Below are 10951 nucleotides of genomic sequence, written 5' to 3'. Positions count from 1 at the left end.
TATCTTCCCTTCAGGGCATCCACCCAGCTGTCTGCTCTTTTATTCCAGGTGCATGTGGCCATTTCTCCAAGATAGCTTGCATCTGGGCACCCTGAAGCAGGTCGGAGCACACCAAGCAACTCTCTGCAGGGACGTGCTTTGTGTAGCCTTGGCATAGGAGACACACTTTATCAGCTGTGTCTGTACCTCTTCTAACACCTCCTGGTTTTACTTTTTAAATACAGAAGAAGGGGAAAAAGATACTATTATTATTCAACTCGCTAACAGAATAACTACTATAAATAGTTTACAAAAGTAGTGGGTGCAGTTTATTGGATAGATTCCTACAAAGCAAGGACCTTGAAGTTCAACAGAGCGAAATGCTTATTAACAATGATCACACATATGCATGAGCATATACAAATACACTATGTATCCATCAAACACTGATTAATGAACTGAAAGATTAATTGTAAAATGGGTAAATAAAAAGCTGGAGAATCACTAAGTTAGAATGCTGTATATGCACTAAAAATGATTTGATGTATTTGTCAATAACTGTAAAATATTAGACTCACCTTTAAGAATGCATTTTGGCTGCAAAAAACCTTGATAACAACCTCTCTTTCTCTGCCACACACGAGTACATAGATCATTATTTGAACAGTCTTCAGCATGGGGGTAGATCATAGGGCAAGAGTTTGAGGATTTTACTCCTTTTGCCACTGATTGATTGTGTTAACAACCAAGGAAAGTTGGGTTTCTGCTACGTTTCACAGTTTCCCTTTTGTAAGTGGGATAATATTTCTTACAAGTTTTTGTAAAGCAGTTTGAGATCTTGGGGAGAAAGCAGCTATTTAAATGCTCTATGTTATTATTTTAGGCCCTGATTCAGGAAAACATCTAAGTATATGTTTAAATCCTGCTGCTTTAATGGGTCAAAAACACCTACTTTAGGCTAAGCTTGTATTGATGTGGTATTTCTGAAAAAGCTGCCCTAAAACTTCTAATTATCCCTATTAAAAATATAGCTTGTTGAAGCTTATTTAAAAGATAGAGTTAATTTCTAAAAGGGGGAGGAAAAGTAGCAAACTAATGGCAGCTCAGCATATTGAAGCATTACCTTCCGTGTTTAGTTCAGATGAGAGAGGCATGCAGGAGTACCCATGCCTTTTTGGTTAGATGCATGCAGCAGACATTAGGTCCCCTTCAAGGATCCTCAGACTTTATGGAACTGGGAGCAACTCCGCGTTGTCATTGGAACAAAGAAAAATCAGACGCTTTTCCTCAGAGCTGGGCTTCTTCCCCCAGCTCCCCCCTCCCATATCTGTATGTATTTCAAGAGGAGAGTTGGGCTTAGCTTGCTCATAAACTGCAGTTCCTGGGCGGACCCCACACACAGCTGGGCTTTAGTGGCTGGATCCGCCTTCCCGGCAAGCCTAGCCGGGAGCCTCGCAAACTCGGGGCTCCGGGCTTGACAGCAGAAATGCAGAAGACGGGCTGCACCGAGGGAAGATGAATTGGTCAACTCCGTGAAGCCGGGCTTCTGGTTGCTGGCAGGATCCAGAAAATGGGTTACTGGAGAAGACTGGGTCTGCTTTCCTTGCTGCTGCTCTCCTTCTGTGAGTACAAAAATGTTTCTGGTTAGGCAGAGTATGTTAAGCAACGTACTCTGCGAGGTCGTTTATTTTTCCTTCCTCCAACAAAATAGCTAATCTTTGATTTCTCCCCTGACAGCAATTAGATGGAGGATTGGAAATAGCTGAGAGTTTAGTAGAATACACTGCTACAACTGCATCAGCTGTGTATTTCTCTTACGGCAAAGGGCAAGCGATTGCCTTGGTGAAAAGCACTGTGTGCTCACTTGGAGCAGCTCGCAGATGTCAGTGTTTACAGTGCAAAAATATATATAGGTCAGCATTACTTGTTGGAAGTTTTATTTTATTGAGGGAGATTAAAAGCGACTGAAGTGCGCCGCTGAATGATCTGGCTTCAACGGTGTCCAGATGTGGTGAAGTTTGCAGCTTAGAACTTTTATCAGCCCCACTTTATGCACAGAATTAATCGAACTATTAAAGAAGGAAAGAAGTGGGGAGAGGGGGAGGAGAAGTGTCTTTGCAACAACATCTGGTTATTCAGCAAACCTTTCCAGCACTTACGTGAAGATTTCTTTGTAATAAGTGTCCTCTTTCAGTTTTGATAGCACTTCTTCAATACTGTAGATGAAACCCTTCAACAGCACTTGAAAATGTGCCCATCCATGGTTTAACTTCTCTGGTTTATATCTTGATGATTGTTTTATAACAAGGAATAGATTTGTATATAAGTGAGTGTTATATACACATCTTCTAAGTATGTGTGTGTATCTTTCTGTATATACAGTGCCTGTGTATGTGTATACACACATATATCCCTATATAGTATATATTTATATATTTGCATGGACAATGGCACTTTTTACAGTGAACTCTTTTACAAACACAGACCCATTCCCCTCGCTGTGGAAATTCCAGTGCAACTGAAATTGCTTTTTGCTCAAAGCAATGAAGTAGGAGGATTATAATTCCACTATTTTTGCATCCAAGTGAAACAACTGGGGGCAGGGATCTGTATCTGCATTCACTTTACAGGAGTCCCCCTATCTACAGGAATAGGGAATGAAAGAATATGATCAGTTGGTGTGTAGGCAAATACAAGCCTTCCTGCAACTCTTGAAGCAAAGAGACCCAGATGGGGAGACTTAGGACAAAAGGTCTGATTGACTTTTCAGAAAGTTATGGAGGTACATAGAATTCTTTATTGTAGATAATACCCTAAAGTGTGGTTTGAAATGTAGGATGCTATACTGATAACATCCTGCTAAATTAATCACATTTGGAGCAGAACTGAAGGAATTATTACAAGGTATTATTTAAAGCACAGCCTTGGGTTGTTTTTGGTAAGAAAGAAGACCACTAATTATCCTTCAGAAATACCTAATTTTGGAGTTATTTAACTTATGGCTTCCTTTTTCTGAAAGGCAAGGGTTTTAATCTGAAGGAAGCCAAACCAAAACATATTATGATTACTAAGTTCATCCGAAAGGTTACATGAGTGATATGATGACAAAATTTGCCTCTCTATGGGGAAAAAAAAAGTAAGCCAAAGCTTGCTTTCCAGCTCAACACTGACAGACATCTTTTGGAGCTACATCCACTTCCCTGAACATACAGTGCTAAGATTGACCCTACAGTCATTCTGAGGCAGTAAAGTACCCTGGGATCCCACTTTGCATTGACTTCAGGGAGAAGGGAAAAAAGCAGGTTCCCCAAATTGACAGAAAATAGACATCCAGCTGTTCTTCAAGCAATAAATCCCACAACTCAGCTTGGTGAGAGCAGCAAAATCACTCCTCATAGTGCAGAGATTCAAGACTTGCCATGGCCCATATTGCATCTCTTATCCCAGAATAATTCCATCTGAGCATCATTAGGGACTTTGCTCCTCTCCGTAAGAGTTTACACAAGAGCAGGAGAGATCCCGATTTGTGCTCCACATTACCTGTCTCTATCCCTTTATCACTAATATGGTTGAGATCAGACAGCAGATCTGACTGCTTTCATCCATATGTGATAGAGAAAAGGACTGTAGACTGACAGACTGAGATTTCAGCTACTGGATTTCCCCATTTTTCCTTGTCCAGCCCTAGCAAGGTTTCCAAAAATCTACCCTTCAACTTCTCCCCCGTGGCAGTGGCTGCTGGAGGGCAGCATCTTTACGTGGCTTTCTCAGCAGGAGGTGCAGACAGGAGCTGGAGTTGCACCACTGCTAACACAAACTCACACAGGTGAGCGGGGAATCCTTCCAGAGCAGAGAGCTGGCACGGTTCTGGATTTACCTAACCCAAGACAAAAAAAATTACAAGGCTCATTGGGGATTGCAAAACCTGTCTTACAGTGCAGGGGCTGAGAGCTTTCAGTGTCTTTGGTTTGGAGAGGAGGGAGCTGGGAGCTGAGCTAGGCATCATCTGCAACCAGGCCCCAGAAAGATACTTTCTGGCAAAAGGCTTCCTCTTCTATGGGACACAGGGAAAACAAGATTTACAGGCTGGAAGCTAAAACCGGGTGCTTTTGTGTTGGAGCCCAACACAGTAGAGTTGTTCCAACAGGTAATTACTCAGGCTCAGGATGTGGTGAATTTTTGTGCTCAAAGCCTTCAAGACTGCAAGACTATCTGCTCAGCATTCAGAAGCTACATACTTGATATCAGGATTACTGTATTGTGCACATGGAAACACTACAGCCTTAAAGTTAATAAACAGGAGTTTTCCTGCTCTGTTTTGTATCGGAATCAGGAAAGTCTCCCTTGTGGTCTGTCAGGAGCAGGGCTCAGGTCAGGTCATGCAAGCATGGGGGTGAGTAAAATCTTGTCTCACAGAGGGGAAAGCACCACAACTCTCTGAGCTGTTGAGACAACCTAAAGAATGTGAGCTAAGTGTCACTAGTGTGACGACAGCTCCCAGGGCATGAAGAGCCCCAGGAGCCCAGCAGAGTGCCTTTGGGCATTCAACCTCCAAAAGAGGATATGAAACTTACCATCTGCCAGGGCATGTAGCACTTAGGAAGGGAGAGATGTATCCCAGGGGATCTGCTGAAGCTCCAGAGAAAGAGGATTTGTGAAACAAGGGAAGGCTGCACGTCTGCTGCTGCAAGTCCAGGTTTGGGTCTGTTTTCCTGTAACTCAGTCTCCCATTAAAATGCTGGCTTGCTAAAATATCCTGACATTTTTTGGTGGGACTCTCCTGGACTCCCTTTGCCACCGTCCCTCAAGGCACTTTGATGGCTTCACAGAAAGCACATTCAAGGTGGTATCTCTTGGTAGGTGGTGGCTCTCTGAAGCCACATGCTCTTCCCTGCTTACACAAGCCAGCCCCAGTTCCCGCAATGAGCCTCTTTGGCTAAATACATGTAGCATATATAATTCATAAATCATGACAGGGAGCTCCAGGGCTGTCAGGAAAACATCTCTGGCTTTTGATCTGTTCAAGAAATCTCTGACCTATCCCAGGCTCCTCAGGCAGCTCGTTCAAGAAGCTGGCCTCTCATTTCTCAGGTCGCCAGAACTAAAACCAGGGGTCATACTGCCACCAAGCTCCTCAGGCAGGGCAGCTATTGGGATTGCAGCCCAACACCAATTATACGCACAATCCAGTAACATGGGATGAAACCTGAGCTAATGATAGCATGAGAGAAGGAAGAGGATGAAGGAAGAGTCACCCTCCATTTCACAAGCAAATGCATCCATTTGTGGAAAGGCGCTTTACATGTCCAAAGCTGAGCTGGAGCAGCAGAGCAGGCCTCTCCTCTGAGGCTACGCAGCACATGGAGGTGGGTGCTGCCTGCCCCAGGACACATGGGTGCAGGGTTATGACAGTCCTCAAGTAGCAGCATATTTTGTTTTGATGTTGTTTTTAAGGCAGCCAAAACACCAAGGAAGAAATTATCTCCCTCAAAACAAACCAGGGGGCTGCAGGGGTCCCATGTCGGCTGGGTGTTGGTACCCCGGTTGGAAGCAGGCACAGCATCCCGCTGCCTGAAGGAGAAAGTTGCCCATCCTACCATGAGGCTAAATAAGCACAAAATTGCAATACATTCTCCAGTTAGGAAATGAAAGGGGAAAGCCCAAGAAAAACCCTGACAGTGCAAACCCGGTGTCCTCTGCAGTGTTGGAAGTGGTGTGAGGCTCAGCAAGGAAAGTGATGGATTATTTTGAATTTGCCTGTACGCTTCTCCAAACCTGATGCTGCAGTTTCAGCCCCTGGTGCAAGTTAGACTAACTGAAGCTGGCAGTGTACAGCTATATCAGATTTATGAAAGCAGGCATTTCCTCTCCCCTTGCATCTCCAGCTTTGCTCAGGCCTCAGAGGGGCTGGTCATCATTAAAGCTACTCAAATCTGTGTTTTTGTGGGGGGCGTTTGGGAGGAATGTCCTTTTTGAAATATAATTCCATGAATCATGAAATTGAAACACACCATTTTCTAACAAAACCAAGCCCAAACCTGATTTTAATGGCGTTTCACTGGTGTTATCACTACTAACGATGGTCACAAAGACATTTTTGTGTACTGGTAGTAAAAAAGTTCAGCCAGCTGCAATCACGTTTGTTGCTCCCATTAGAAATGGAGTCCTGAACAGATGTATCCCACGCATTCACTGAATATGCAGAAAGCAAACATTGGCATTAAAAACAGGTGACTGGGGGCTTTTATTCTGAGAAAGTATTCAACTCTACTGCCTGTCCTCCACAGCTTTATATTGTTTCATGGTTTGTTCTGTCGAGCTTATTTCCTCAGGACATTATTTTCCTCTCCCCTTAGTGATAACTCTTTGCAATAACATTTGCTTTCAGCCGGGCTGCACAGCGTTGCAGTTTGCTATAAACTGATGAACTCTCCCATAGCTCGTCGTGTTTTCAAGGAAGCGCAACATCTGATCCTTTTATTTAAAAAAAACAGTCCCTCCAAGGAGACAAAACCAGCAGCTCCCACACACTTTGCTCTTTTCACATCCAATGTTTAGCACTGTGTGCCAAGTGAAAGCCTCGTGCTGGAAGGGGCCTCCATGCAGAGGGGAGATAACACTACTGATGGCTGCTTGCCTTATCAAACCTGTGGATTACAGCTACATTATCTCCATGCTGGACCCCAACTGTGGGATAACATTTCCTTGGGGATCTTCAGGGGGAAATGAAGGGGTGGCTGAAAGCCCTCTTGGCCCTGGCTTGCATGCACATCCCTGAGTTCAGAGATGACTGTTGTGATCCTGCCTCCGGAAAGGGTCTGTAACCTCCACCAGAGTCATATTTCTTGATTGTCGGTTCATCTTTATGTTACATGGCTGAAACTCTCTCCTGCCAACTCCTGGTAGCTGTCAATCTTTTAGAAGTGGGAGAGCCTGTTTATTGTGCAAGCCCCTCTGTGGCCCATGCTCCCACCAATTATGCTGCTCCAGGACTTACCCTTTCATGGGGCTGTTCCACTGCGGTGTTTTGGTTCCCACTGATAAGCCAGGAACACGCCTGACAAATGACAGCTGATTTATATACACATGAATCTCGGTGTTGGGGCAATTAATATATCCAGCTGTACACCGCAGCCTGCCAGTCTGCACTGAACAGAGGACTATCGCCACGTGGATTCTAGAAGCTCCGAGGATATGCCTCAGCCCAAGTGTCACCCTTGACTAGACAGGATTATTTACATCTGGATTCAATATTAAAATAAAAAAACATATTAGAAAGAAGACCATTTCAGCATTTGCGGTGTGCGATTTGCAGCGATCAGCAAGAGCAAGCTATAATGGGGAGCTGATGTGCTGTTCCAGCGGTGGCAGCTGCTGAGTGTCACTTTGCAGAGTCCTGCGCTCCAGTTCAACCCATGCCTTGGCCACGACTCATTATCCGCATGGTTGAAGCATTATCATACGCTCTGCCTGGGCCTGAAGCAATATCTCTCACCTACCCATGCTGTGGATGGAGATGTTCCTTTCAGCTCCATGTCATTTACACTGGACATGAAACTTCAGCCCTTCAGGGTGAGCAGAGGTCCAAAGAAAGATCTGTCCAGCAGCTTCCACCCTGGCTCCAGAGTCAGTGCTGATGATGCCTGAAGGTATCTGAAGGAAACATCTGCCTGCTTTCACTCAGCCTGCAAAGAACTGTTCTCCCTGACTTGCAGCATATTATGGCAAGTCCTCTGACCATGCCTGGTCAGAGCCTGGGAGCTAGACAGTCCATGTCTCCAGGGCTGTCACACCCTAATACATGCCCTGCATGCAAAGCAGTGCAGGTGAGCTTGTGCCAGCAACTGAAACCAGTGCAACTATGGCAATCAGCAAACAGAGCTGGTTTATTGCCCAGGTCTGGGGTCTAGGCAGGGCTGAGCCCTGAAGCAATCACCTAAGGTGACACCAACTGATCAGATCCAGTCATTTGATAAGGCATCTCCTTGCCCCAGTATCTGAGCGTCTCCTAATCTTTTTGTGTCGGTGGACAGTAAACACTCCCTTCAACACACTTGTGAAGATGTTCCCTCTGGGAACAGCACACTTAATGTTGCTGCTTCTGGGAGGCCCAGAGATATATGCCGAAGTGCCTGGCCTGCTGGTTGTTATACGCCTTTTTTTTAGATCAACAATGTGAAACTCTCAGATTTTGATAACTGATCCCTTTTCATTTTAGCCACCCCAAACCAGAAGGCTTGACCTTGGTGCACTGTGCACCCCGCCAGAAAGATGATACTGCCAATATGAATTCATACTGTGCCCAGCACTGGAAATCTAGAGAAGAATTTCTTCCCTTCTGCAAAATCAGCAAATCAGACCCCTTCCTGTAAACTGTTCTTAGGAGTGCCATGACCACATGTACTACAAAGGTCTTTACAACTAATGCTGGCATAGGTATTTCTTTCAAGATCCATTCCTGTTTTCAGGTGGATCTTTAATAAGATGCCACTCATGAAGGATGAATGCCGATGTCCTCTGACAATGTCTGGCAGAGCAGGTCACTAGTTAACACAGCTGGGACATGATGAGAAACATCCGTCTGATTTTGCTTGATGAAACTTCCTGCCTGGGAGACTCTAGACACTAACATCCAGCGTGGAAGTAACTGAATCAGCTGCTGTCTTGCTGCATAAAGCATTTTTTCCACACTAGACCTATCCCAAAATTAGTCCAACCAGTCCATGATAGCAAACAAGACCCCTCTTCTTACAATGGGAAGTGACACACAGAGCCATAAGCAATGAGCAGTTGAATGAATCATCCTTCTTCAAATAGACTCAGGGTACAAGTGTCCACAGAAATAAGACCAATGAATCTCCTGGGAGCTCAGTTCCTGCCATGCCTTTAATATGTCAAAAGGCAGTCAGTGGTAGAAAATGGTGGCAGACATTCCCACCAAAGGGGATTCCCACCAGCGGCAATTTGTTTGGCTACAGATCTCAGCACACATCAAGCTCTGGTTTTGTATATTTGCTCTGTGCTCACCTGTCTGCAAGTAGCATCAGAAGTGGCCAAGCTTGTTTTTCTCACCCATGCCAGGGCTATTACCTTTGCAACAGGCTGTGGCTTGGGAAGCAGCTTTTGAGCTGCTTAGCGATATCCAGACTATAACACCTTTCAGGTGGTGTCCTGGGGCAGGATACTGACTTGAAAAGACAACGCGCCACTGCAAAATTATGAGATCTCAGAGAAGGGGTGGCGAACAGAGAACATTTCCCTCTTTGTCTGTTCCTCCATGCTAGAACAGCAGCTTTGCCCCATGCACCTCATCCCCTGGAGCCACTGCGGCTCCCTGGAGCTGAGCTGCAGCTCTGACCAGGGGCTGGGATCTGCGGAACATTCACCTGCAAGAGTGATCCCTTGAGAGGTATCACACAGACGTGCAAGCTCCTGTTACTTTCATGTGTAGAGAAAATGTGCTTCAGGCCCTGTCAACAGGTCTCCTGTTCCATTCCTGCGAAAATTCTTTTCCAAAAACCGCTGCCTCTGCCCTCCTGCCATAGATCTCTTCTGCTTAGAAAAATGGAAGATATTCACATTGAATTCTACTCTATTGGACAGTGCTTTTTGGTAAGTTAGAACACAAGCTCCTTAGAAGATATTTTTTTCAAGAGATCGAGAAAGAAGTGAAAGAGAAGAATGCAGCATCTATTTATACGCTAAATACGGGACGCTTTAGGAGAAGCAAGAAAGGTTTTTGAGTCTGTAACCCAAGCTAGGTTCAAGTTCAGTTTCCCTCTGACAGCACAAATTACTTAATTGCTGTTAGAGCTGGTCTAAATGAGGGCAAAACTCATAATAATTTTAGCAGACATAAAGAATGGGCAGTGCTGGAACAACTTGATGACAGCACATGGACAGAGAAGTAACAGAACATGTCTGCCCCAGCAGCACGTCACACAGTCCCTTGCAAGCCCCGCTTCTCATTGGGAATCCAAATAATGCAAATGCAAAGAAACCAAACTAGTCAAGGAGGAAAAGTCCACCTGAGATTGGAAGAGCAGCTCCAGAATAATGTCTCTTTGCGGGCTCATGAAAGTCCTTCTTAGCAGATGGTAAGTCAAATGTGTGCCAGGAATTTCAAACACTCCTCAGGAAGTTCATGTAAACCATCAGTAAACCATTTGCACTTAAAACAGAGCGAACCCTGTTGCCCAAATGTGACCCAGATAATGTTTCTGACATGTTTACATCTTTGGACAATACCTTTAAATTTCAATTCCATCTATTCATGGAGATCCAGGATTCCTGCAGAGCCTGAAAAATACACACAGAACTGAATTCCAGTGTAAAGTGTGCTGATAAAAGCAAAGAAACCAAACCAAACCAAAAAACCAAACCTGCTGTGTGGTTTACTTGAGTTGCAGTAGTTGAGACAGAGCAATGCCTGCAACTGACTTGCAGCTCACTTGCTTTTGCTGTTAGGCTCATTGCTGCTGCTTTTCAAGGTAGAGAGAGGGACTCCTCTCTGCTCTATCTTCCTCAGAATGAGGTGCAGAAGCTGCTGTTAAATAGGATATAGGCTAGACTGTTGGCAGCTCTCGAGAAACAAGAGCAACAAGAATGATGACAACAGCATTGTGGAGTTTGTTGACTCTTACCTTCTGCCTTTTAGCTCCCAGACCTACAAGTGCTGTTAAATCCTCAGCAATTTATGGAACAACTTGCAACAAAATGAGCTCAAACCACCCGTGCATGGCCAGGCTGTGACTCCTTCTCCCAGTCAATGTGGGAGGAAGGCAGAAGGGACTCATTTTTAAGACCAGGCTTTAGTCAAAACTGGATCACTGCAAAGCGATCTTCAAAGGGCTGAAATGTCAGAGCCCCCTGAAAACATGGCATGTGAATACCCAGTCATCAGAAGGCACTTTCCATGGGGGACATGCTAGCTTAGCCCTCTACAAACTTCACTGGCAGCATATGCACACCA

The 10951-nt window shown here is 44.9% G+C and overlaps 1 protein-coding gene across 1 annotated transcript in view; it reads left to right on the top strand.

Moving 5' to 3' along the window:
- Nucleotides 1–1182: 1182 nt before the first annotated feature.
- Nucleotides 1183–10951, top strand: part of LOC133221275 (TGF-beta receptor type-2-like) — a 33159-nt gene continuing 23390 nt past the window's right edge. The window contains 4 exon segments of the mRNA XM_061369999.1: nucleotides 1183–1386; nucleotides 1389–1498; nucleotides 1500–1538; nucleotides 1541–1601. Of these exon segments, the coding sequence (XP_061225983.1) occupies nucleotides 1311–1386; nucleotides 1389–1498; nucleotides 1500–1538; nucleotides 1541–1601 (286 nt within the window). The 5' untranslated portion in view covers nucleotides 1183–1310.

The sequence above is a fragment of the Neopsephotus bourkii genome, unplaced genomic scaffold, assembly GCF_033783945.1.
Source record: "Neopsephotus bourkii isolate Nb327-2 ecotype Australia unplaced genomic scaffold, CSIRO-AGI_Nbou_v1 NB_1526, whole genome shotgun sequence".
Classification (NCBI taxonomy): Eukaryota; Metazoa; Chordata; class Aves; order Psittaciformes; family Psittacidae; genus Neopsephotus; species Neopsephotus bourkii.
This window is presented reverse-complemented; position numbering and strand designations above follow the sequence as displayed.